The sequence below is a fragment of the Apteryx mantelli genome, chromosome 10 (assembly GCF_036417845.1).
Source record: "Apteryx mantelli isolate bAptMan1 chromosome 10, bAptMan1.hap1, whole genome shotgun sequence".
Taxonomy (NCBI): Eukaryota; Metazoa; Chordata; class Aves; order Apterygiformes; family Apterygidae; genus Apteryx; species Apteryx mantelli.
This window is the reverse complement of record NC_089987.1, coordinates 16,717,136-16,744,783: the sequence shown is the minus strand read 5'-3', so window position 1 is coordinate 16,744,783 and position 27,648 is coordinate 16,717,136. Positions and strand designations below refer to the sequence as shown.

At 46.4% G+C, this 27,648-nt stretch overlaps 1 protein-coding gene across 5 annotated transcripts in view; it reads left to right on the top strand.

The window, feature by feature from the left end:
- ZNF423 (zinc finger protein 423) overlaps nucleotides 1–27,648 on the top strand; it is a 229,795-nt gene that overhangs the window by 18,706 nt on the left and 183,441 nt on the right. For 4 of the 5 annotated variants that reach the window (XM_067302563.1, XM_067302561.1, XM_013941081.2 and 1 more), the window contains exon 2: nucleotides 22,913–22,972. The exons of the other annotated variant lie outside the window; for it this stretch is intronic. In XM_067302563.1, coding sequence (XP_067158664.1) covers nucleotides 22,913–22,972 — 60 coding nt within the window. The remainder of the gene's footprint in view (nucleotides 1–22,912; nucleotides 22,973–27,648) is intronic. 5 annotated transcript variants of the gene reach the window in all.

Genomic DNA, 27,648 nt, shown 5'->3' with positions numbered 1-27,648 from the left:
GCCGGGCAGATGGTCTACTGGCGACCGCTCTAATAATTGCATCAGCTGGTTACTTTTGCAGCCAGTGAAGCCTCCTATTCGTAGCCTCTCTGAAATGATCCTGATTTTTTTTTTCTTTCCGCCTTGTTTAAATTTATTTATTTTTTTCACGGGGTGGGGGTGAGGCTGGGTGGGCAGCCATCTGCTGGAGGTATTTGATAATCTAGTTAGAGGAGCCTCCGAGCAATAGCGGCGGTGCCTGGACAGGCACCTGAATGGGCGAGAGGCCATGGCAGCCACGGCTCCTTTCTCATGCATCACATGTAATTTAGGGCTCTAATGATGGTGCTTGTTGAAAAGCGAAGAGCTGGACTGGTATAATCCTTTCCAGCCTCAGAGGGCCGTTGCAGTCTCATTCCTTGCATGAAACACCTGCCAGCCTCCACCTAAATTGCTCAACATACCTAAGCTGCTGCTCCCTCAAGCGATGTGCGTGCGGGCCAGAGATCTAAATAATGCAGGATACAGCGGCGGGTTCTTCCTCCGCCTCGCCCTCCCTCAGCTGGCACCTCAGGGCCGTGGTTAGAGGAAAGCTGATGAGATGTCCACTGGCAGTTGCTCAGGCTGTTTTGCAAACCTGACTTGCCCTTCACCTTTATTGTCCTCTTCCTTTTGGGTTCTCGTTAAATAGTCAAAAGATCTACGTGTTCCTATTGGCATCTCTTCTATTTATAGGGATTGCTGGCAAGTGTAGTCTCGGTTGACTTTTGAAGTAGCAAAATAATGGGGGCTGCAGTCAAAGGTCCTCTAGAGATGCCGATTCCCCCTCCCCGTTGGGTTCCCGGGAGCCTGGCGCTCCTGTGCGTCTCCGTCCCCGCGTGCTAGGGAAGGCTGGGAAGCACGCTGCTTGCTCCGCTCTCCTGCTCTCCGCTTTTAGCTTGCAGCGTGGCACTGGTAGCTGCGGCAGTGCTGAGCCCAACTTGTGGCTGACCCAGAGGTCCCCTAATCCCTTATAGCAGGATTAGACTCAGTCTGGCCAAGTCCCCCTTTCCTTTTTTTCCCCCTTTGTGGTGCTTTGTGCCCAGCCGACATGCCGCCCGCCACCTGCCTGCACCCTCGACTGGCTGCTCCAGCTCCCAGAAAAGCCGACCCGTGTTTCGAGGGGCGGCTCGTGGCGCTGGCGCTCCCTGTTGCGCTGGTCTCCCCGTCCGCTGCCCGTCCCCTCACCCTTTCACCATGATCCGGCCCTTTCCCTTCATCTTCACCAGTCCAGGCTGCCCTCTACCTTCTTTCCTTGCACAAGTATCTGCTTAAAACACATTGCTTCTGCCAACCTTCACCATATCCATATCTTGAGATATGTATTTATTTTACATGAATTTCTGTTAATCAGCAAAGGAGGGTAAGAGCTTGCTCCAGCACACCTGATTTCTTACAACTTTCATTAGGCAAATTAGAGCTTGCCTCACTCTTGGTGCTTGCAACTGATTTCCATGAAGGCAATTTTAGGACTTTGGTTTATGCCCATCTATTTCACCCCGGCATAAATTCTGCAAAAATTCCAGTGCTCAGCTTGCTTGACAGTTTGCTAGTCAGGGGTTTCATGTTAGAATTTGTAAGAGGGATGGGACAAATGGCTGCGTTAAGGTTTCTTAAAAGACTGATTAAAGTTCACTTTTGTAAGTTGAGAGTTGATCTCCTTAGGAAGGATTTGGGATTGCCCACATTCTTCATAGCTTCCCTCTTTACGGCATTGCAGTGGATTCAGTTCGTTATGTGATGATACTAATATGAAAATATTATGTTGCTGCATTCTGTGAATGTCTCTTTATCTTCTGTAAGCTCCAAACGCGTAGCCATGGATGTTGAACTGAAACTTTGCAAATATCCTGCTGATCCCTTCAGGACCATTGCTTATGTAGCCTTATTTTTCCTTTAGAAATTGTAGGTGTGGGTAATTACATGTATTTTTGAAAGCTCTAACTATGCCTCATTTAAACTTCTGCAAACATCTTTGTAAGACCAATTAAATGCCTGCAGAAGAAAACGATCAAAAAATGAAATGGGGAAATGTGCGTTTACCCAGATACAGCTTGCAAGCCAAGCAAAATGTTATGTTAGCCCAACAAATGGGTTATTCAAGCAAAGTTCTACCAAGACAAACATAAGAAAGTCAAGGATAACTGAGTTTTGAAGCAATATGGGATGTGACCCTCTCAAGTTAAGTTATCAAGATTGCACAGGTTGAGAAAATGCACCTGATTTAGGGCCCACTTGAAAATTGCTTTAGAATTACCCTGAAAGATGCAATACGATCCGAGTTTTTCAAATGCTTTCAAAAAATTTAATTTGGGGTCTGAACTTTTGCCTTCCTGGATTCTTTTATTTGTACCAATTTAGTCGAGTATTGCAGAAGAACTGTAAGTAAAAATGAAGCTCAGGACGATTCCCGCTGGGGCCCCGGCGGGGATCCAGGTCTTTTCGCCACTGTCCGCAGCCATCCAGGTGCCCGGGGCTGGGGGAACCAGGAGGCTGCGGCGGCCCGGAGGAATGGGGCTTAGGCAGCAACAGGGTTAAGGTGTTAACTGTGTTTTAGGGAACCAATTCTACTTTACTGAATTAAACTTTCATTTAATTTCCATCAAAGTTAAAGCAAAACTCACAGATAGCTGGAGAGGGCCCAGTGTGCTCGCAGTTTCTACAACCTCTGATCAAAAGCAATACTTTGTTTCTAATTTGAGAAAGTTTTTTTTTTTTTTTAGGTAGTTTAAAACCAAAGGAAACTGTCACATCCTGAGTGACATCCTGTGTGCTACAGCAACATTCTTGCTACTAAACCACCAGAATTTCAGCCAAGGGAATAAAATCCAATCCGTGTAAAAATGTATTTGCTGTGTGAAAATCTTGCAATATTGCATAAGCTATTTTCTGATTCTAAAATTCAGATCGAAAAATCTATATCCCAGAGAACAAAAAGATTAATTAAATTAGTTATCTGGAGGAAATACAGAGGACATTGACTTATTGATTTGCTTTTAGTAAATTTGGTTTGATATGCAAGATTACAATTTTCATACTTGAAATTATCACAGCGTTTCCCAGCCCGGTTAATCACTCCCTACAGGGCGTTTTGCCCCAGACTGCCGGTTTGGTGTCTGGCCGTTGGCGCGCTGCTGCCTTCGGAGGTGCCCACGCTCCTGGCGGAGCCTGCCCTTGGCCGGGCCTCGCGACGGGCGGCTCCGGGGCTGCCGCGGCTGCCCTAACGCTCTTTCGTCTTCCGGCTGCTTGGGGGCTGGCGGGTTTGGGGCGAAGGGCCCGAAGCGCGCGGCGGGGCCCGGCGGGTAGCGGTGCGCCCGGCGGTCTCGCGGCCCGAGCGGCTCTGCCCGGGGCCGGCGGCGCTCGTGCCCGGGGCCGGCGATTCCCGGCCGGGGCCCCCGCGGCCTGACGCGCAAGAAGCCTCACGCCAAATTACCTCGGCTCTGCCCGTAGCGCCGCGGCGTGGTTTACTCCTGTCTTTAACGTTTGGAAGTGAGACTTAATGAAGATAGATAAGAAATCTTGACTCCTCTCCTTAGCTAATTTATCAGCTTTTCTCCTGAACATATGAGTTAAGGTATGCATGTGTATTGCTGCTCAAACCTTGGCAGTATAGTTAATTTTTCTGTTTTATACTCAGCATTAAAACTGCTCTATGCCTTAAAACACCTAGAGAACACAAACCAGTCTTTTAGAAATATGTTTAATAATACTGTTTATTGAGACAAAAGAGCAGTAAAAAGGAGCAGGAAAGCACTGCCCTTTTGGGTCCTAATACCCACGTTAATACGTACGGGGATGCGTGTGCGTTAGTATGTACTAAGCGATGCAGTATATTAGCTGGGGCTGCTGCACGGTTAGGTTTGTTGCACGCTACCGAGGCGAATACGCCCGTGAGGAAGGAGTAGAAGTTGAGGTGCTGAGCAGTGCTCCTCCGCTGCTGCCCTCCCCAGGAGCACGCACTCACGACTACCGCTCACGCAGAGCACCCGGTTCGTCCGGTGACTTCAGCACCATTTTCTTCCTTCCCCAGCGCCCTTTGCAATGGCGTTCCTCACCTCAACGCAGTGCAGACTGGGTGCTGGAGAGCAATTAAAGGGGATTTATTTAAGATTGCAAACATAGCTATTTGCAAGCGTATGAGAGAGAAAAAGCAAGCAAGAAAATTCTACAATATTTATTTCTGTGTATTAGATTAAAAGCTTTAAATACTTAGCTGAATGTGGAGCTTAAGCAAGGATAAGGAAGTGAATCAGTTGAAACAAAGTTGCAGCTCTTGAAGGGCAAAGTTTTTGTTTTTGAATCCTTCAGTTGTCAAAACACAGCTTCAATTGTCAAAACACTCAGGAAAATCAGTTCCCAGCGCAGACTGTGGTCAGCCCAGACTGACCAGGCTGCTTTGAGAAGGTGACACAGAAAGCCTCAGTTGTAAATCCAGGGTGGAAATGATCCTGTAGCTGGTGTCTCGGACCCTGCCCCAGCCGGACCCACAGCATCCAGGAACCACTGCTCTGCAAAGAGCAGTTTGTGCGACTGGAAAGTGGCTTTGATTTTTGAAAAGTGTTAGTCAGCGGTGAAAAATCCGATTGCCAAATAAAAAAATTAAATATATCCCCAAATCAGATGCTCCTTCTTAAAAATAAAAAGGTTGCATGTATATCTATAATATATGTATGCATACACACACTTACTTACATAATCAAATCAGTGAAAAAAATGCAAAGGCTGAAGAAATTAATCATATCTGAAATTTTACATGAGATTTATGGTTTTACATATGAATCTGTGACATCTTCTAGAGCAAAGCCCTGCACCCAGGCATGTTTGTTAAGTACATTATGTCTATGAGTGCCTGGTTGGAGAGAACACCAAACCGATGTCTATTAGAAAAATTATGCCCTGAACATTTAGCACAAGAAATATTAATTTCAGATAAATTCAGCTGTCATGGCGATTTCAATATCTTCCTTAAGAATATGAAAATGATCAGATAGTGTAAACTTTGACATCTCAAAGCAGTTTGTTCCTTCTGTGAACTTATATTCCCTCTAGCCCTTGTGGATCTCTGTCCTTTTCTTACATTGTGTAAGACACATTGACAAACGTAATGTAAGCGTTGCTCTGGAGGTGATAAAGTCCTATAGGAGCGGGTAGATGAGTAGATGTTAGGCAGAATATGTCTTACTCCTTGGTATGTGGGTTTAAACTCTGCTCACAAGGACCTCTTTCCAAGTAGTTCAATTTTTTCATTTCTGATTTTCTGTCCTCATATTATAGATACTGAGGCATGGGCACGATGGGGAGATTATCGTGTTTGGGTTCCTCCTTTTGCTTCGGAAAGGAGTTTCCCTAGATCCGGCCACCCGTGCGGGCGTCTGCCGTAGCCTGATCGTTAGGGTCCCCCACGCAAAGAACCACCAGAAACTCCCGCTCCTCAGGGACGCCAAGGTTGAAGGAAAACGTTGTTCACTTTAGCGCGAGGGTTCCTTTAACTGACTGTTGCTAAAAACAGAAATTAGCATAATGAAGGTGGGCAATCAGGAGTCCACTTATGTGCATCTGCGGAACGAAGGCGGCTAGTAAACAATTTCAGCAGCATAAACACGTTGCTTTCTATCAGCCTCTCCTCATTTGGGAGCTGGCTGTCTTTTCTTCCCTCAATTAGGCTCAATTAAGTATAGTGAGATAAAATCCACTGTTTTCCTCTTAAAAGTTTCAGAATAAAAATTTGGCGAATAGGTAAGCGCTTATGTTTGCTGTCTGCCCTGTGGGACATTTTCAGAATACTTTTGTAATGCATATGTAAGCTGCTCTCTCACTCGCTGGTAAATGATTTCATTTTTCTAGCTCTCAAATTTTATTAAATTTAATTTTTTGCTCTCATTTCAGACCATAAAAATATAAGAATGTGCTTTAAAACTATAGCCTTTTTGGCAGTTTTGAAATAAATTATATCCAATCCCTATTGCGTTAAAAATAAAATAATCTGACTTCATATAGGAACTGGACTCCAAGGCTTAAGAAAATGTAGAGTGGCGGGAGGCAATGGCCTAAATTGCTGGAGACTAATTCCATGCTATGCGCTTAAATGGTAGGTGAGCACGTGGAACCTATGGCTGATACACTATGAATAAGGAATTAATGTTAACAGCTGTCATAGCACAAGATGATTCTAGCACAGTTTTTCTGACAGACAAGTGACATTCCTCCTGATGTTTTATTACTGCAAGAGTTGTGTGTATTTCTGCTTTCTCGTTAAAGTTCTGTGTCTTTTTCCACCCTCTCCCCCAGTGGCAATGTTGAATTGTGTTTTGTAAGAGAAGGATCATTACACATAATCAAGCAATTTAAACAAATGATTTCTTAGTTCAAGGAGACATATACTATAATGTAAACTTGCTGAAATGAAAAGCTGCTGTTCAAAACATTGTGCTGCATCCTTTACTTATTAAAAGCTCTCTGTTTTAGTTTTGAAAATGGCACTGTCTGTCAGAAGTCCGGAGGTTTTCACTGATCTCTACCCCGTCAGCTGGTGCTGATGATGACATAACAGTAGTAGATATCAAGTAATGTTAGTCTATGGTATTTCCAGTTGACGTTGAAATAAAGTTTTACTAGCTCTGTCAGAATAATGAAATATTACAAACCCAAATCCATCTATGACAACACGTTATCAGGAAAAAGCCCTTTTCTGAAGCTCATAGCATTTCAGTACATGTTATTACATGCAAAGGCAATGGTGGGTGTCTTTTCCAGTGGTGCGGGCACGCAAGGCATGCGGGAGATGATTTGAATTAGTGTAGCCCACCTGCAAGTTGCCATGTAGTAACTTTTCTCCTGTCATACCATATTTCTGTCTTAACATAAAATATGTCACCATATATCTGTTTTTTTCTATTGTATTTCCTATTTTATTCTTTACTAGCGTGTTTAATGCAGACCTCAGCTGACTCGCACCCCTTTGAAGTAGTATCTGGCAATGACTCCCCCCTGGCTGTGCCTCCCTAGATGATTTGTACAGAAGGGATGAAGCAGGAGGCCGCAATACTGGAGGAGAGAGACCACCGTGCGCGGGGCCTGAGCTTGAGGAGCCCTGGGCTGAGCCTTCCTCCCGCTATCTGCAAGGAGTTTCTTTTCTTTTTTTTTTTTTTTTTTTTGAAGTATCACTCAAGTTGTAGATTTGAAAACATGGTAGATCGGTCTGTTTTGCAAAACCGAAGTGTTTGGTGGACGTGTTTTCCATCGATGGTCCACAGCCGGCTCCATCCGTTCGTGCTCCCGGGCGGCTCGCTGCGGTGGGAGACGGTGTGGTCTGCGGCGGGCAGCCGGGAAGGTGGCGAGCGAGGGAGGAGCTGATTTACCACCTGCCGGCCCCATCGTTGCTTTTGAATTTGTCCCTTTTCAGTGAGCAAGTTGCCCTTTCCGTGCGCACCCAGGCAGTGTTTGGGTCGGACAGCATTTACCCGGTACCTGTGTCATGATCTGGTTACTTTTGCATAAATAAATGATGAATTTGGTTAAAAGTGAAACCTTCACTCCTAATTCCCACCGACTCCAACAGCCCAGAAATGGGCTTTGCAAAGGCGTCTCAGGGCCCGGCCCAGGGGTGGAAGTGTGGCGTTTATGAGAATGATTTGTGGGTTTGAACAGCGTCTGTCGTATAAGCGCAGGTATGAAAGAGTGACTTTTAGGCTGTTTACTCCAATTGCGTTATTCAACAGTGCATTAGCTTATTTAAAATAGAAGTATGTTGGGTTTTTTGGATTGGATGTCTCTAGATCAGTATTTTAAAAGAGGAGAGGATAATTTTTTCTCAAGTTTTAAGGAATCAGAGCAAGGATCAGCTCTTCCAGGTGTTCTGCGCTCTGGAAAGACCGACAGAAATGTCCGGGCTTGTGTGGTGGATCTGCTGCCACCGCTCCTGCTTTGAAAGGAGCCACGCAAATGTCTTGTTTGGGAAAGCTGGTTAATCTCTCTCTTTGCCAAAAAAACCAACAACCAAACCCAAACACATACTTCTCAGTAGGACTTAAGATGCTGTATAATATTAAAGACCTTAAGGTCTCAAGCTTTCTAGTCTTTCGTATGCTGGATGATTTTGGTGAGCGGATGCAGAGGCTTTATTATTGATGTGATTATTCAGAAATACTGAAATCTCCCGTCTTGATGTCAGGCACTTAAGGATGAGTAAAGTTTTTTAACTTTGCAGCTTACTTTTAACTTTGTGGCTTGCTTAGTCATTATCTGGTCTTGTCAGGAAAGAAGAAATGGAAAGCCAAGTGTCTCGGTGACTTGGTAGAGAGGAAAATTGATGCTTCCTTACCAGAGAGAGCTCAGGAAAGCGAGGGGCCTGTGCGAGACGTAAGGTGGGAGTGCGGCATATCCTGCTCACTGCAAGGATAGCTTAAAGAAACGCTTAGTTTTTGTGTGCATTCACTTTTCCTCAATGAAAAGTCAAGCAGGAGTTCATTAAGCGGCGTGCCCATTCCTGGCAGTATTTGGTGGCTTCCTTTGCCAGAGCAGTGGCCGTTGGTGGCTTACCCCAGAAGGGGGTCGTGTCCTCTTCTCCGTGGCCGCTCGGGGTGGGCGCGTGCAGCTCAGTCTGCAGTGACGAATGAACCCCGAGGTAAGGCCGTCTGTAGGTGCACGGGAGAAGCCGGTCAACGCGGTAGTGCCCCCTTAGAAGTCAAACATACTCAATTTGCCTGAAAATAGCCGTTGAAGCAGGTTAGGACCAGCTGAGAAGCAGGAGCTAACCTTTCAAAAGTCGGGAAGTTAGTAGGGTCCAAGGACCAAACTTGGGCCCTAGCAGGCAAGAATAATTTGAGAAACTTAAGAAAGAAAACATTCTGTTTAAAAACTGGAACAATTTTTTTTTGAAAAAAAAACAAACTTAAAGACACACACATTTTGAATGAAAGAGATGTTTTTAGTGGTCTGCATGCTGGAAGATGTCAGGAATTAAGGGCTCGGGCTTGCCCGTCCCGAAGCGCAGGGCAAGTCGCGCGGTGGCGGGGAGGGTGCTGCCGAGGCGCCGTTAGCAGGCGCGAGGAAGCCCGCGGCTTCACAGCCCCGAGCATTGCCAGCGAGCCGGCGCCGGAGCCACCGTGCAGCTCGGCAGTGACTTCGGGTCTCCCTCCCTGCAGGAGGATTACGATGATTACTTCATTTATTTTAGAAAATGCATCTGTGCCTTCCACTTCTCCAACATAGAAAGTATGTCACAAAACCTTGCCTTAATGGAAAAGAAAGATTTCACATTTTTAAACAAATAACTTGTGGGCTGGAGGAGGAAGGGTGTCTGCACCTGTATCGATTACGGGGTTAGCTCACTAATCAATACAAAGTTATGCATACTCTTGACTGAAATTCACCTTAACAGCCAATCCTTGAAAGCTGTCAGCACTAATATAAATTAATGGTTTCCTAGAACACGATAGTGCCCATAATTCATACAAAAGTCATGTAGGTAGTGGATTCCCTCACTAAAATAATAGTATTTAAACAGTTCCTTTGTCGCTGTGACTCTGGGTCGGTTCTGTGCTGATGTACGGATGGGCTAAGCGTGCACACGTTGCTAAGCAGGAATAAACATGGGCCAAGCACTAAGATAGCTTTTATTTACTGCAGGATTTCCAGAAGGTGATATAACTTTCTCAGAAAATAAAGACAACAATCTAGAAATATCATTACCAGGGAAAAATACTGTTGTGGATATGCAGTATATTCCGACATCATAGACATCATAGGCTGTTCCATTGGCTATGGGGGACATTTTCCCAGGAAAAGACATAAGCTTGGTTAAGTAACTCTGTTTGTCTCAAGTGTAAATTAATTATCAGAACTTTTCTGTAATGGTAGACTGGAAGAAAGTTCTTTGTTTTGAAAGGTAAGAGCTTTTGTGCTTGTTTTGTGCATTTCAGTTGGGCTTGGAGTATGAGGATTTTGCAGATTATGGGAGATCTTAACAGAAACAGCTCAGACTTGGAGGACCTGTCTTACAACTAGCACAGTTACAGTTTGTCCACGTATGGATAAGTACGCATGTGTTTCTCACATGGAAAGTTTATTCTAAGTATCATCTTGTAACCCCTGTTACAGTTCCTTTTATTTAGGAAAGTGTGGTTGTTTTTTGTTCTTTAAAGCACCATTCATCGAGTCCCCTGAATTTTAAATACAAACCTTTAAGCAAGTTGTATTTTTTTAAGGAAACTTTTGTCAGCGTGCTTGTTTGAGCCGTGCTGGGAAATGCCCCCGCCGGTTTCCCAGGCTGAGCAGCGCGCTCGGGAGACAGGCCTGCTGCTCTTGGCAGGCCTCCTCCCTGCGGAGGACCGGAGATCCAAACCAGCAAACAAGTAGGACCGAGACATGTTACGGAGTGCACAGAGAGCTGACGAGAGCCCTTGGCAGCGGGGGGGGTCGCAATGTGATTTGCCCCCGAGTCCGGGTGGTTCGGGATGCCGATGTCCCCCGGGGTCCCTGTCCGCAGACGCCGTGCTCGGCGTGACGCTCCCCGGCGCTGCCTTGCCTTCCCGGCTCGCAGCTCCGGCTCCCCTCGGCTCGCCCCCTCCTGTCTCCCAGACTCGAGCGAGCCGGACCATCCTGCTGCACCCACCTGAAACGGCACCAGCATTTTGGGGCAGAATGGGAAAAAGTGCGTGTCCCAAATGATGCATTTATTTACATAAGTACGTAAATGCCTTGCATTTGCAGAAGGGGCACAACTGTGCTGTAAAACTCACTAAATGCCTCCTTTATTGCCTTGAAAACTCCCGGGGCTTAGAGAAGGGGTTTTTGCTCCGGCTTTGGTTCAGTTCTCTGTGGTTGCAGCTCGCCTGCCTGTTGGCTCATGGTGGAAGAGCAAGATAAGTATGTGTCCCTTCAGCATTTTATGAAACAAAGTAATGCAGATATCTATAAGTGAGACATGACATGAAGCGTACAGATAGTAAGTTTGGAATAGTTCTGGGAGTTAAGAATTTACATGTCTTTATTAATTATTAGATGTTATTAGTGAGTGACTAAGGCACTGGGAAGCTCTAAGCGTTCTTTTGAAGTAGTGTACCCAAATTAGGCTAAATAAATAAATAAATCTAAAAATGTCGGGAAATGTCTGCTCTAATGAATTTTCTAAGTACACAAATCACACTTATTAAATCAGTGGATCTTTTAACTGTAAAAATATTATTACTATTACACTGGGGAAATCCATTCAGAATTATAAAATATTTGGAAACTCTACGTTTTATTTCAGTGGAAAGGTTGTAAGTTTAATATGAATACAAAAGTAGGGTTTGGAATAAAGTTTTAGAAGCCAGCTTTCCCCCTCTTTTTTGTATGTGTGCCAATTTTCAATAAGAACTGTGTTCCCCTTTTAGCCTTGTTTAAAATAAACTATGTGTATAACAAGATGTTGAAATTTATTTATGGTATGTTAGCACTAAGGACAGGTTGTTAAGGGGTCATAAAAAATATTAGTTTCCACTTTATGGTGGCCGGGCTGGTTTTTCTTGCAATTAGATCTGACGCTATGAAGGGATAGATGTGATATGTAAAACTTTCTCTCCTTCATTGTAATTCCTTTCACCTTAATGCAGCTAACAAATCCTATCTTTCAAGTAGGAAAAAATCTCAATTGGAGAATTTCTCTTGACCTGTGCAGTGAAATGTGGCAGTAGGGAAGTGTGGTGCGTTGCTCACGATGAAGCCTGCAGCTTCTGCTCACGTGGGTCGTTCCACGTGATTAAAGAAACTTGCCTCGTGGATGTGGATGCAGGAGTAGGTGCTAGTTTCTCAGTGTATTAGCTTTCAGTCCTGCTTTTTTCATCCTTTCATCTACATTTCACTTCACAGTATTTATTTTATACCATTTGTGTGCTTCATTCTCAAAATCTGCACGCTTGTGTACAAATAAGACAGACCTTTCTATTAGTATTTAAGAGGCAGTGCAGAAGAATATATTGTTTTATTATTAAAATACAATTTATGAACCAGAAATGATCATAGATGCAAATTTATACTTTGCACATTTTTTTCTTAATAAGAATATGTATATTTTCATCTGGGGAGAAAGCAGTATTAAAATGAGAGAGCCTGGGGAGTATTACCACACGCACAGGCACACACACACGCTCGCATGCACAAAAGAGCCATAGTGAGCTATTCGCCAGAGAAACAAACTCCTACGAACAGCCCTTTAAACCCCACGCTTGCTCGGAAAAGCCGAAAGCTTGTAGTTCAGCCGTTAAGGGCCCGATCTTCTGGCTCCGCTGAGGACAGAGCCGGTCCGTACGGCGAGAGGGCAGCCCTCGGCAGCCCAGCGCATTTCTGCTTTTGGAAATTTCTTTCTTTCTGATTGGGACCAGCATCAAAGAGGAGGGGTAAGGGGGAAATAACTCCACTCACCAGATGGGTTTTTCCAAGCCCTCATAGCTCTAATTAAAATGGCTGGTCAGGAAAAACCTTCTCTCTTTTCCTTTTCTTGCACTACCTACTCTGGAAACATAGCCGACCAGTTAAAAAATCTCCAAGTTTGAAGGATTAGCAGTAAAACTCAGTATATTTTTTTAGGCTGAGGTGTAGAAATCTGGTTGAAGATTTTTTTTCCGGCTGTGATTAATAGCCCTGCGTGATGAATGGGGCATTTGTAAAGGTGAGTGTCTGGTGGGGCAGCTCTCCCGCAACCGAGGCTCGTGGGGAACCTACGAGCGTAATGGAGTAAAACCCGCTCCCGAGAAGCACGAACAAGACACTTAAACGTAAGAGTAGATTCAGTGCGTGCTTTATCGTTTCATCAGTCACCCCAAGATAATGACACTGTTTAGTGTTTTGTTCGTTTTATCATGTTTCCGTGTGTGAATTTTCACCAACATCAAGCTCTCTACCTCAAATGCAAGTCTGAAAATGTAGGAGGAGAGGACGAGGGGATGGGGAGGACAGGGAAGGGGAGGGAGCCGCCTTGCTCTGGCACAGGTTTGGTGGCAGGTGGTCGGAAGTGCTCAAGCACTCACAGAATAAAACATCCATGTGGGGAGACGGGTTTGGTGCCCCACCACCATAGAGGAGATCAAGGGGAAGGTTTAAAATAAACCGAGACTGATACACATTGAATGGGAGATGTTTTGTCTACTTCTGCTAGGTCTGGATGAAATCCATAGTGGGAAAATTGCTGTGAAGGATGACAGATTTATGGGGATGTTTAGATGAGCTGGAATTCAGTCTTGTATCCTGGAGCCAGCTTCCTTTCTGGAGGCAAGGAAAAGGCTGCTCGCCATCCCCGGCAGAAGGAGTCTGGAGGGACGTGGCTCTTGGGCTGACCGTAGTAGGCCAGACAGGGAACATTTTTCTTTGTGTTTTTTTATTACAGAATTGTAGTTGGTCAGATTCTTGTGCCTAAGCTGAAAGCAATGCAGAAAAGGGCAATAGCAATTAGTAGCAATGGAAGGACCGGGGTACAGTGTATGCGGTATGGTGGTGCGCGTACATCTCTTGTAAGCAGAGGAAGAGGTAGCGTAATGAATTATGGCCCCATTTGCCCTTCTGCAAATCCTAATTGTCTGCTTATGTTATTTCCTGGTTTGGCTGCTATTTCCATATAAAAGTTTATGTAAATTAATTTCCAAAACCTTCCCCTTTCTTTGCATCGTCAGTCCATGTTAGATGTTAACCTTCAGCATCCTTATTGACAGCCTCGAGATAGGGCCGGCACATGTAAATTACTTTATTAGGTGTCTTGTTTGTAGAGAAACTTTATAGCCCAAATGTAAAAATAGTGCTCTTTCCTGTCTCTTTCTTGCTGGAGAAGCAAAACACAATAAATCTGACTTGGTGAAACTCTGCATCCCTCAGTGCAAAGCTCAATTTGTTTGAACTTCATGGTGCTTTGGTTTCGTTCTGAGACAATTTCATTGTAATAATTTCTTTGCATTCCGGAAACCACATGGGCCTTCCTGGCACCTCTTTGGCCTGCACTGTCCTTCTGGTTGAACTCTACTGTTTGCATTGTGTCTCTGCCAACGCCAGTTCTGGCATGGCAAACAGAACCGCTGTTTTCAGGGCTCCTGTCCCACTGTCCGAGCCCAAAGCTTGCTGCCCTGCGGGTTTGGAAACACTGTCATAGGGGATAATGCTGAGATTTCTTTACCTTAACTCACATGGTGTCTGTGATCAGAAATGCCTAGGATGGTAAGAGAGCCTTCACTAGTGTAACTTCTACACCTCAAATTTGGAGGAAGGTGTAAGAAATTGTCAATATTTGAGCAGTAGCATGGTCTTTGTACTTGATGGCCCACTTCTGGTCTGTCATGTTTTCCATGTTTCCTTCTCATCATCTTTTTGTCTTTGGGTAGCTTTAACCCACTTTTGTTTTTTTAGCAGAGTAAAAGATCACTTCACAACTTGCAAATTTGACCTACGGAATTAAAATTCCGGCTTTGAATTGTAGTTGTGTTAATTCCCTTGAACTGTAGTTGTGTTAATTCCCTCTTTCTCTACTTTGTCCAGTGCATTATTACGGTTTCAACGTGTGAATGTTTTTGCCATCCAGCAGCATTCTGGACGGAACCAAAATATTTAAACTCTCGGTTGCTGAAGTAAAATACATGGTTTTTTACGAGCAATGCGGGGAACGTCAGATTCACCTGTATTGTTCCACTTGAGCTTTAAAATGTCTATTTACTCACGGTAGATCTATTTTTGAAAGAATGCGCAGACACTATGGTGACAGTTGCCGTAGAAATGCATGCGGCAAGGCGGAGGGGAGCGCTACCCGCAGCCAGACGGTGCCACGCTCGGTGCGTCTCAGCCCGGCAGTGCTCGCTGCTTCGCAGCCGGCGCCCCGGGGCGCCCCGCTCCGCGCCCGGCGGCTCCTGCTCCGCGCCCCGAGGCGCCCGCTCCGCGCCCGGCGGCTCCCGCTCCGCGCCCGGCGGCTCCCGCTCCGCGCCCCGGCGGCTTCCGCTCCGCGCCCCGGCGGCTCCCGCTCCGCGCCCCGGCGGCTCCTGCTCCGCGCCCCGAGGCGCCCGCTCCGCCCGCGGGGGATGCGGCGCGGCGCCCCCAGCGGCTCCCGCGGGGCCGGGCCGGGGCCGGGGCCGAGGCCGGGACTGGGGCCGGGGCCGGGGCCGGGGCCGCTCCGTCGGGCAGCGCGGGGACGAGGCGCGGAGGGAGAAGCTGAAGCTCCCCAGAGCGTCTCTCTCCGTGCAGCGGCGGGGGCGGGAGGGGGTGAAGGCTCGCAGGGCCGCAGCGGGGGGCGCGGGGCCGGGGGCGGTGGGGCCGCTGCCGGGCACCCTGCGGGGCCAGCGCCGGTGGGGGTCAGTCTTTTCCCCGTGAAACAACAGTTTTTACAAGAAGGAAAGCGGAAAGGCAGGAGCATGGGGGCAAAGGGACCAGGTGCTGCCCTTCCACCCCAGATGGCAAGCTCAGGGTGAGGGGGCGCCTGGGACAGGCCCCCTGCGTGGGAGCATGGGCAAGGCAGCACATCGGACCCACGGTAAAAATTCGACAGTGCAGGGAGAGGAAGAGTTGACAATAGAGCTAGGAAGACGCACTGTGTTTCTCTATGAGAGCATAACACAAACAGTGTTTTCTGATGAAACCTGATAAACCTAAAATTGGATGTTCGCAGCGCTGGTCTTTGCTAGGACCCTTTCGCCAGAGCTTGCACGCCTGGCAGCGCGCGGGAACCAGCATGGCGTGTGCGTGGCCGAGGCGCCGCAGCTGCTTTCTCTGACAGGCAGCGCGCAACCAGGGGTCCCAGCCCAGGCTGCTGCCAGCCCCCGGGCAGCACGGGGAGCCGTTAGCGATGCACAAACCAGAGCCACGCACCGTTCAGCACAAAGTCTGCACGACTGAAAATGTCACAGATGAAATACCATGTATTTTAATTAAAAGGAAAAAAAATCCCAACCCTCTGGGGGCTAACCTTCCACAAGAAACTGCTCTTATATTGTTTCTGAATTTATAAAAGTGTGAAACGGGGGTACCCACAGGTCCAGTCTTAAGAACTGTGAGTTTAATCTGTTCTTTGTGTAAAATGTTGATCCTGGGAGCAAACTGAAACATTGGCTGCATTTTATTATACTGTATATTCATATTTATTTACATAATAGATTTTGATGGGAAATGTATGTCTCCAGTGGAGTCTCTGAACTAGAAAAACAAAAACTAAATATGAGCACTGGGAATAAACATGCTATGGCCTGTGATTCAGGTGTGTGGTCTGTAGGAAGGAGTGTGATTAGCCTTTATATATGTCCTACAACCTTTCTCTTATTATAGAGTTGAGACTTTTATTTAGAACAACCCTTTTATCTTATTGTAGTTACATTAAGTTTCACTGTAGTATTTTAAGACCCAGGCCTGTTAGCTGCACACAGATTTACAGTACGAGTTTAAGCTAATGGATACTTCTCAGGCAGGCTGTATTTGGTGATCGTCCATCATTTGCTCATTAAACAGTGTATCTAAGTGATTCTCATTTCCTCCCTGCCATGTCTGGAAAGGAGGAAACTAGACACATTACACTGGAATATTAATGTCCTGGAGGATTTAGCCACCCATAATTAGATCTTCTTTGCATAAACCTGCTAGTGCTACCTTATTTTGTTGTTTGTCTTGTTCTCCTTTATCATCTTCACATCTTTTTCTGTTCCTAACTCTTTTTTTTTTTGTTTTCCTTTGTAATTCAGTCCCATTTGTCTCATCCTTCTTCCTTTTTCCTTTTTTTTTCTTGACCTAGAGAGCACAGCAGTCTGGGTTTCCCCACTCCTCCCTCCTTCACACAAAAAGGCTGAGTTTGCCAGCAAAAACCATGCTCTCTGCCAAGCCCTGTTACTGACTTTGGAGAAAAGCAGCTAGAGAACTTGCGCAAATTTAGGCTCTGAACTAGCTAAATAAGCCATGTCAGTAAGCCTTCTTGTCTTACTCCCTGGCCTGCTGGCCCATGAAAGGACTAATATATAATGGTCCTATTTAAGGTGGAAAAAAAACTCCTGGCCAAGGGCCACCACTCGCTGAATCCTCTGTGCACAAGGAGAGAATAAGCAGGCTGCTCTGCTGATCCACTCCGAGAGGCGAAGGCGATTGTGTCGGGGAAAATGCACGTGAGAAATCATAGCTTTGGGGTTTTCTGTGTGGGAGCCCCGTGTTAGCATATGGACAAGGAATATACCGTCATCTCTCCGGAGATGGTTTTGTGTCCCAGTGCTACCTCCCAGCTACTCCCAGGGGAAAAAATGGCAGTTTGTTACTAATGCCAAACAGAAAGGATCACGCGCACAAACAAAATAGCTGGTAAACATAGTTAGACCTGGCAGCAATACTGTTGTAAAGTCGATTTTCTGAAGTGAGTAAATCAGTTCCAATTACTGGCCTAAAGCACACCTGGCTGCTTCATTTGGATGCTTGTTTGCTCCTCTGACTGGTAGTGCTGAGGCACCGGAAGGATTTACCTGGGCTTTTGTCTGCGAGGTAAGGTGGATGCACCTGGATGCATTCATAGCAATGCATTCCCATCACACTGGCAAAGCCCCCCAAACTCTGTATTTTCATATTGAATATGAAAATTTCCCTGTGGAAGAAAGCCGCAGAGCGGTGGCAGAGAGATGTGGCCGGTTGGCAGTGGGCTGCTGAGCCCGCCCCGGGGCCAGGCCCCCCGGCTTCCCCAGCGCTCCCGGGCAGCGGCCCGGACTCGGCAGCCCCTTTGCCTCATTTAAAAAAAAAAAAAAAAAAGTCAGCTCTTTTTTATGCAGCTACTTTCCTTCTCGGCTACTTTACAGATTTTTGTATTTGGCAGATTTTTATCTCACAGATGTTATCAGGTGGAGAATCTAACAGGGAACATCTAAGCAGGAGACAGAGAAAGCTTTAAGACTACCCTGGAGGTAATCTGAACTTGTTGATGGTTTAGCTGGCTTCTACACCAAAGTAGCAATTTCCAAACTTTTTTTCTTGCCGTATACCACTATTAGTTGAGGTCGCGGTTCCCAGCCCAGCGCTGGGCCGTGCACCTCTCTGAAGGAGAGCAGGTGTGAGTGTCCCTCCGTTTTCTCCTGTCACCTTTCAGTTTCAGAATTAGCCCCATGAGATGGACAAGCCTACCCACGCCTCTCAAAATAACGGACTCGAGATGTGCGTGGTAAATACTGGGCTATTTAAACTGTGAAGATTGTTAACATCCTTTGTACTCCTGCCATGCCAAGCAGCTGGAGACTGGCTAATTTACAATCCTGAATCCGCAAAGTTTTGAGCGTCCTCGGCTCCCTTTGACTTAATGGAAATTGCAACTGCTCTGCATTTTGCGGGATTAAGCGCAGTGTATCCAATTCCAGACTGAGGGTGCTCTGTGACGAGTCGCTGGCAGTGAATGGTGGTCGGGTGGTGCTATTCTGTGCCCTGCGCTGATTTGGGAGCGTGTAATTTCGTGTGATAGCAGGGACCGGGAAAGGCCTGGGTAGGACAGGGCCGCGCGATGTGTATCTGAAAGGCAGCCAAGGCGATTGAAGATTGTGGAAGATCACAGAGATTTCACTTAAGAATACCTATAGCTGGGTGAGGGAAAATGCATGATTATCGTATGACTGGCTTACAGTGAGGATCTGGTGTCGGAATATTTCTCCGGAGGGAAAGCTGTGAATCTTGACACGCACGTTACAGGCTAATACACAGGCATTGGTGAGATTGCCTGTAGTTTACTTAAGAGTATTCTGTTATGAACAAAATCTGACAAAATCCTCCAAACTAAAAAGTGGCACCAGCATTTTCTACACTCAAATATTTCATACTTAGTGTTTCCAGAGGTTACTCGCAGGTGACCGAATGGCCCTGATCCCAAGAGCAGCTCCGTAACAGCCCTCTTTTGGGGAAGTCCTCCCTATCAGCTGGGGGACTTGAGCAACCGCTTATAATCCAACCTATTTCTCAGCAATTTCTCAAACTGTCACAGTTCCTGACATTTTAGTTAGCATACTATGGAGTTTTTATATTAGGGGAAGCATTAAACTGGTCCTAGTGGTCCTCAAAGCCTGTGTAATAGGATGAGGGAGTATACACATACCATCTGAATTACTAAGGGGCTGTTGCTCACTTGTAAAGCTTGATTGCATCTAGAAATCAACATTTGGTTCAGAAGCGTCTTACTTTGATAAGGTTAACTTCTGCCCTGGGAGTGATAAAGTGTTAAATAAGCAGTGTGCCTGCGAATGGAGTTCAGGTGATGGTAGCCCCATAAATAGACATGCGCACTCTTAGGGGAACGGATGCTGAATCCTTGCAGAAGTTTTTCTGAGCACAAAGAATCAAAATCTTTGAGCCTGTGACACTAGTGAGCTAGCAATTAAATAAACATCCTTGGAGAACATCTGAGACAAGCTGGCGAAATGTAAATACTGGGCGTGCGCGAGAGCGCCTGGTTGAGATGCTGCAGTTTGCCCACCAGTCCTTCCCGCGTCCATGCTGTCCTCTGGCTGCCCCAGCCCCGTCAGCCTCATTCCAGGTCCTGGATTCAGGTCTTGCCATCAGTTAGAGCAGAACAGGTGGCTTCTTCCAAGAGAAGTGGCAGTAAGTCCTTCGTGCCAGAGCAGCGTTGGGCATCCCTTCTTTGTGGCTGCCGGGAAGCTCCCGGCGCCTGGCCACAGGGCCACCTGGGCATGCAGCTCCGCAGCTTCCTGCTCCCTGGCCATTTCTCTGCGGCTGCAATGGGATGTGGATGCAGCCGCCTGGAAATTATGATCTCTGAGTTGAATAACAAGCGGGAGCAAGGCTATTTGCAAGTCAGACTCAGCCCTTGTGAAGGGTTTCAGCTTCATAGTTGCCCCCCAAATTTCATCGAAGGGCACTGTCATTCCAGCAGACGCGCTCTTGTGCGAGTTTCCTATAGCTCTCATAATTATCACCCCGAAGGATTCAGCTAAAAGAGCGTCTCTCTATTTTTTGCTTTCAATATTTTGTGTCTGCGTGCTGGCAAATATTACGGGCCCTTTATAAAAGCGAAGAAAAAAAATGTTACTGACTTAAAAATAGAAGTATAATGCCGTGAAAGTTGTTATCAAGGTTTAATACTTGAACTTTGAAACTCTTTCTTACCCGCCTTTTTTTCTCATCAACTACAAAGCCAGTCTGGGGCTGGAAAACACGTGAGCCCTCACTGCCGATAACCCTGTCCTGGACCTCAGCTGCCGGTTTGTCGATGATGCATGGAGCAGACCAGAACTTAAACTTCTTCCTTGGGCATTTGCAGGCTGTGGAAGGTTTCAGTGCTTGGGAGGTGTCCGGGGGGCAGCCGTAGCCGTGTCCTGCCAGTGCCGAACAGCAATGACCTGGATTTTCGTGTTTGCATTGTCAGAATGGTTAAATAGCACGGGTGGAAGTGTCTAGCCCTTGATTTTAGTAATTATGGTTTTGTCCGTTATATCTCAGAAAACGTATTTTCCTGCTGATGAAAGGGGATTTATTTTACTGGGTGATGTATTTGGAAAGTGACTGTGCTGGACACTTTGTGCTCTTTCATGTGCTTGTTGTATTTTACTGCTACCTAAAAAATGGTATATACAAAGTGGACATTATGCAAACTGGTAAGCTGAGTTGAACTGGGTTTCAAAGAATGGCAAAGATATTAAGGAACTGAAACTTAAACTGAAAAATCAACTCAAGTGAATTACTCTCCAGCTAATATTACAGATTAAGGTTTTTGGGGTTTTTTTTTGATTGTGTGCTTTCTGCAGTGAGAACTAGAAACACCTTTACAGCTGTAGCAGCCAAATCTGCGCCTGACGCACTGACGTACCTGGGCGCTCTGGAGCGCAGCCGTGCCAGCGCCGGGCACGGGTACCTGGGTGCTGCGGGTGCCTCGGTGGGAGCACAGCCTGAAATCATGCCTATAGTGATATACAGCTGTAATACACAGCGAATTTAAGTGCCGTCGTCTTCACAGATGTGTTCTCTGTCCCCTTTTCAGTCAGTAGGGAGCAAAGCAAATTAGTGCCTGCAGAGGCTGACCCAAACCTTTGCCCTCATTTAAGGGACTCCTAAAAATGCTGTTTTGCCGCACGCTGAAATCAGCTGACCTACAGCAGCTCAAGGACTGTGACAATCTCCAGTGTTTAACCAAAATGAAAGCCAGCGGGTTGCTAAAACTGCCAATGACCAGTAGTGGTTTTGTGTCCTTCCTTTTGGCTATGACTGAATTTATTGCCGTTACATATTTTTGGCAGACTGATGTTTTTGCACTCTTCTTTCTAAGAGAAAATGTAAAGAACTGCCCAGTGTAAAAGTAGTAATGTAAACAACTGTCGAAGCAAACCAACTAAAAGTCAATCAAAGATAAAATAAAATTAAAACATTCCACTTGTCTGTTTTGAGCAAGGTACACAGAGCGTTAACTTAGCTTAATTAATTTTGGAGAAAGCCCTTCCAAAATATAGGTATTTTAATGTTAAAATTGTTAATTTTAACGTTAAAATGAGATATAATTTGTAAGAGTGAAATCGTGTTAAGGATAATTACGCCCAGAATTTTTCTATTAAGAGTTGGCTTAAAACTGGAGCAAGCTGGTGGTGTGCAGAAGGCAAACTGGTGGGTAAGCCCTCGCGAGGCCGAAGGCTGCAGCTCTCCCCCGCGGGGCAGCAGCACTCGGAGCCCCTTCAGGACGTTCACAGCTTGCTACCTTTCCTGCCCGTCGTTCGGGAATTTCACGTTGCGCGACGTGGCGTTGACGCTGACGTGGGCTCGCTCGATCAGGCGCTTTTCGGTGGACGCGGCCCAGCTGCATCCTCCCCCGTCGGTGGGCGCGGGGCCGGGCGCTCCGGCAGCTGCGCCTTTCTGCGGAGAAGCTGGGCTGAGCGGAAAGGCTAAATTCATCAAAACGCAACTGCGCTTGCGGCTTGGCGACAGCGCGCCGATTCCCGCTGCAGAATTGTGTAGAATTTCTACTTGCGTCCAACAGGATTTAGATGAAAGGGCTCGAGATCGTTCGGTGCGCAAAGGCGTGCTTTGCTTCAGGAAAGAGAGACCCGTTGTTTACATTCTTGTGCCGTCATGGTGACGGAGGAGGTAGATGATGCTGATAAACTTTCTATGATTGTAAGGAAAGATAGTAAGGTTTCTGCAGCTACGGCTTTCAGAGGCGCACAGTCTGGCAGCAGTAAAAGTGCCACCGATTGCAGTGAGAGCAGCGCTGGGCTCTTTTTTTAGCCTGTTTGTTGTCAGTTGGTCTCATGGTTATTTTCAAGAATGTAAGAATCAGATGAAATTTTGTAATTCATAATAGGCAGAATGTTATTTATGGGTCATTTGCAAGTGCTGAGCACCTGGCTCTGACAGCTTTCACATCATCAGCTTAAATACAGTTATTTATGACTACCACATTACAGAACATGCTTGTACATTGTAATAATACTTTTGGAGTCCAAGCTCTGAAAAAAACCTTAAGTTTTTCAGTTCTTAATACTATTAATAAGAAAGTATGTTACTATGACATGTCAGGCAATTTTCCCTTCATAGGACAGTTCTTTACTATAATCTGGTAAAGGATAAATTTCAAAAACAACCTCTGCATTTGCAGTGGCAGTTTTGTATGTGCTAGTTCTTGGGAACATATAAAATTTCAAATATGCATACTTAGCACATAGTGATAATTAAACCTCTATTAAATTTTCATAGGAACTTACACTTATCTGTTCATGGAGCAACTGCAGGCAGAAATTCCATATTTAGTTTAAAAATGGAGGGAAAAAATCTTTACTAAATTTCCACCTTATGAATTATTTTACAGAAGGCAATATGTTCTTTTTTGCTGGTGCAGAAGTCTGTTATAATACTTTAATGTCATAGTGGACCTAGTTTTCTGATGTTTTTGCTTTCCAATTGTTTGTTTTGTCGATCACAACTTATTTTTGTTCTTTTTCAGTTGAAGAGGGTGAATCTTCAGATTTTGCTTTGAGCTGGGACTCATCGGTGACTCAATCAGGTAAATATTTTAGGTTCTTCTGATTGCAAAAACTGCCAGAAAGCTGCCAGGCTTTTTACAGGAACTGTATTTTGTATGTCACATTCCTGTCTCCAATCCAAGACTACCCACTGCAACACAATTTTTATATCAGTTCCATATGGTCAATAAAATCTATTACATACAGAGACTAATATACTCTTATCCTCTGGAGAGCCATTCTTTCTTCTTGTGGGCACACTGAAACGGGTTGTGATTTCTGCAGTATAACTGCTTTGAAGTTTTCTGCAATGGGCACTGTTGCACATTCATTCCAATCTAATTACATAAAAGCGACTTGAATAGGAATTTTAAACTTCAGCCTCAATTGGAATGTGTGTATTTCTCTTCTTGGCGGAAATTGGAAAGTGCTGTCAAAGCTGGGGAATAAAAGCGGTGCATCGCCGCGGCAGAGAGGTTTAACATTTGAACCAGCTTTTGTCTGTTCGATAGTACTAACACTAACATGTGTCTGGGACTTGTTCATCTGTATTACATTGAACATTTGAATAAAAAGGGGCTCAAGAGACTGAGCAGGATAAAGCAAGTTTGTCTGTATTTGTGTTACACGTCTTGATAACACAACTGTTAGGGTAAGTGTCAGATTAGAATACGTCTAAAGTTGCAGCCAGTAACTAACCACATCTTATTTACTGTTTCTGCCGTGTGTAACGATATTTCACTGTGTATTATTATGAAATTCTCAGAATAGTTTTGGTTTTGGAGCCAGCGGCTCTTGGTGCGGGCGGTGTGGTGTTCCCTTAGAGGCTCGGCAGCGGCACGGGAGCAGCTCGGGCACGGAGCGGCAGGTGGGAATCGGGGGCAGGCCGCGTTCCTGCTTCGCCGGGGCCTTACAGGGCTCCCAGGAGGCTGCGCCCTCGGGGGCTTCTCGCCGGCGCCAGCCCCTCGCCGGGCTTCGCGGCACGCCGCCCGTGCCTGGCCCTCGGTGGCGTTTCGGTGGGTGCGGAAGCCGCGCTGGGCCGCGCTGGGCGGCTGTGCCGAGCGGTGGCGTTTCCGCTCTCCCCTGATGGCGAGCGCTCGCTGCTGCTGCTGCTGCTGCCCGCGCGCCCGCAGCCGACGGCGCGCACCGGCAGCCCGTGCCGCTGCCGTTTGGGGACGGTGCGCTGAGCAAAGCAAGCCTGGGAAAGCATTTCCCCAAATTAGCTGGCTCTGCTCCGCTTTTCTTCCTTTTACTCCCATAATTATAGCTCTCATTCAAGGCGCTGGATGTGGGATAAAATGTATTGTTTGGGTGCTAAAAAGCATGTGCTGCCTGGTGGATTTTCCTTTCCGTACATTTGGTGGGTGCAGATTTTAATCTCGTGCTTATAAAGGTACAGTACAGCATCCTATAAAGACAGGGCACAGTACACGCGGCAGAGCTTGCAGGCTGGAATATGACTGAGGAGCTGCACAGAAAAAGCATAAAAAGCCGTAATATATAGCGGTGGAGCGCTGCGGAGTTCCTCGCTCTTGTGCGGGGTGCCTCTACAGCTATATTCAGTAACCGAAACCAGTCCCTCAGTCCCAGGGTGCAAGACTTTCATTATGTTCTTTTATGATCTTCCTGTTTGCATTAGCTCCAGTAGTGTGATGTTGAACTTCAATAAAGGGTGAAAAAACATGCTTCAACTTCTCATTTCATGCCCTCGCCTTCCCCAGCCCAAGATGACAAAATTGCCTCCCCTTCCTTAGCCCTCCCCCAGCAAAACAAAAAAGCAAAGGGCCAAAAACTGGACTTGTTAACTCTGAAACATTTGCCAGATGTTTCCGATTAACATATTTTCCTCCCTTCTTCTCCTGCACGTGTTTGTACATCTCTGTGTGTGTGCAAACACATACAAAGTGACTTCTGAAACATTCTCTTGGCGCTCTGTTCAACTACTGTCTTCCCCTGGGTGAATGGCGCTTGCAACAGCGTCATCGTATTTGGGAACAGCGATATCAGGTGGAGTGTAATTTTTAAAACTTTTTTTATGGTAGCAAAATATTTATATTGGTGCAGTTGTGGAGAGAGAAAGGGCTTTTACTGCTATAGCTTATATTGTTCACAAAACCAGTATAAGGTATACTGAAAATTTTTTTGCCGGTAGAAGTTCAATCCGCAGTGGTAAGGCTTATCAATGCACTTATAATAGCATCTTTCCCTAGAGCAGATTTCAGCTTTTATACTTGCAGGGCAAGATATGTCAAGCACTGGAGTCCAAGTTCTCTTTCTAATGGTGAGGTTTCTTTTACTTAATTGTACTTGAGACGTGAATAGCTGCCCAACTACAGAGAAGCAAACTCTAATTGCATTTGCCAAGAAAATGTGTCTAAAAATGAACCCAGGGTTATGGAAATAAAATTGGTAATTTGCCACAAATCCTGGATTATGAAGTGGCATTTTCAAAACTGCGTTTTTTCCCCTCTGAAGTCATTGGAAAGTGTTTTGCTCGTGCATGGCGTTGCCTGACCCCTGCCACACAGGGTGCCGCCAGCACAAGTCATGTGCTCGGTCTGGTCTGTACACTGATGGCTTAGCGCAGGGCATCGTCCTTTCTACTTTTTACATCCTTTTTGCTTTCGCTAACTTACTCACCTACTTTACTGTAGTACTTTGCTCTAGGAAAGCAGGTGAGCACGTTAGCGTCTTCTTTGGCTCAACTGCTCCACACTAATAAAACCTATGCAGGGGACCTGCTTTACAGGACTGCAGCCCTGAGTGAGTCACACTGAGGAATTTATTTAAAATACCTCTAGAAATAGGTTTATGATTTTTTTTTATAACCACAACTTAAAGGCTGTGTGTATTAACTTAGAGAACCGGGAAAATACATAAGGAGGCAGTGGTTACCCTGATGCAATGGAAAACAACCTCCATGTCCACCAGCCCATTTAACAATGGGCATCGCACAAATTTCCTTCCTCTCCGGCTTTTGTAAACACTTTTTCCTTAATGTAAAAAAGAGGAGAAAAAATTGCTTTTCCTTTCCTCTCCTAATCCGAGGGCTTAGTTTGCTGTTGAGCAGCAGATGGGTAATGTTGTGTTGTTTTAGAGAGGTGTGTTTTCCTTGCTAGAGGAAGAGCGCTGGCGAGCGCCGGTCCAGGTGGCTCGCGGCGACGGCTCGGCCGGCGCGGGGCTGGGGCAGGACTGCCGGCCCTGGGGAGCCCCAGCAGCCCCCACAGCCCTGCTTTGCACAAGGCTTTTGTGCTGCTCCTAAGCCAAGAGGAAAATAAGATTTAATATTTGTCCAGCTAGACCGTGGCTGCGCAGTGCTGCATTGCTGTTGCAATACATCACGGGAGTATTATCTTGAGGAGCAACAGGGGACGTTTTAAAGAAGTAAAAAGTCTTACTAAATATATAGAGAATTTAAGGCATTTTTAAAGACCTGTGAAAGCATTGTACATGGGGGCTGCTGGGGAGTTTCTCATTAGCCCGACTGCGAGGCCCTGCGGAAGTTCAGCTGAATCGTCCGGGGCAAATAGAGCAGATTCCGTGTCCTCCGCAGGAGCTCGCAAAGCCTTCCTTGCTTGTCCGCTTCTAAGGTAAGCGAAGGTATCTTCTTTATGCGACATAGCTCCCTGTTGTGGTCTGCGCGAGGAAGAGCTGGGAAACGCAGCGCTCCGGCCGAGTAGCGCAAGGGTTCGCTCGCCCTCGTTTTTTCATGGAAAAAAGGGCAGCTTCTCGCCACGGCCCCCGGCCGGCTGCCGGCCCTCCCCAGCCACCCGCACGTTTTGTTGCTGCTGCTGCTGGCTGGGGCAGCAGGAGGACGCAGCAGGCATAGAGGAGGAAAAGACGCTGCTGGGAGGTCATGCTTCTGCTCGGAAACGCAGAAGCAGCAGCTTTGGAGAAGCCAACCACAGAATAAAAAAATTGCGGTCGCTCGTTTTCCCCCCTCTGCAGTTTTGCACGAGGTCTCCCAGCTCTGTGAATCACGACTTTCACTTGAAACCTGTGGAGGAGGCACATCTTTACACAGCTTGGGCGCTTGTTTTCCCTCCGCCCTACCCAGGGCTGTGCTGGGGGTGTTTTTAGGAAAATTCCTGTCGCTCGGAGGCTCGCTGCCCGTTTGTTACTGCTGTTTCCGTTTGCTCTCCGCCGCCTCGCGTGCTCTGATGGCCGGTTCTGCTGTTGCTCCTTCCCCAAGTGCTGAGAGGAGCATTCACGTCCTTTGCTTACTGTTTTGTAGCATTAGATTTAATTCTGGTTGCAAAAGGAGCACTGGGAGAGACAACTGGGTTTCATGAAGTGAGCGGAGATGCACCCTAGCAAGGGGTTGTGCTTCACCTCTGTTTCCCCTTTTCTGTTTATTCGGTTACACTACAGAAAATGTTTTCTCCAGCCTCACCTTTCCCCTTCTGGGGCCTGTTTTAGCAACGTAAAGCTCAGAGAAACCTCAGTCTTCCTCCTCGTGCTCACGGGTTTGCCCGCACGTGGCAGAGCCCCCGGCTGGGTGCCCACCAGGCCGCGTCCTCCGGCGGGGCTCGTGGCTCCTGGGTGTACCCGTCCCCGGGGGCGCTCCTGCGAGCCGGCCAGGGTCGAGATATTGCCTTATTTAACTTTTAAATGGTAGAATGCTCAAAAAACCCTACCCAGAATAAAATTCTGGAGCTCTCCCTCTCCTGCAGAGCACTGAAAAGGCAGGTCCCAATTCAGTGAGCATTATCTTCCA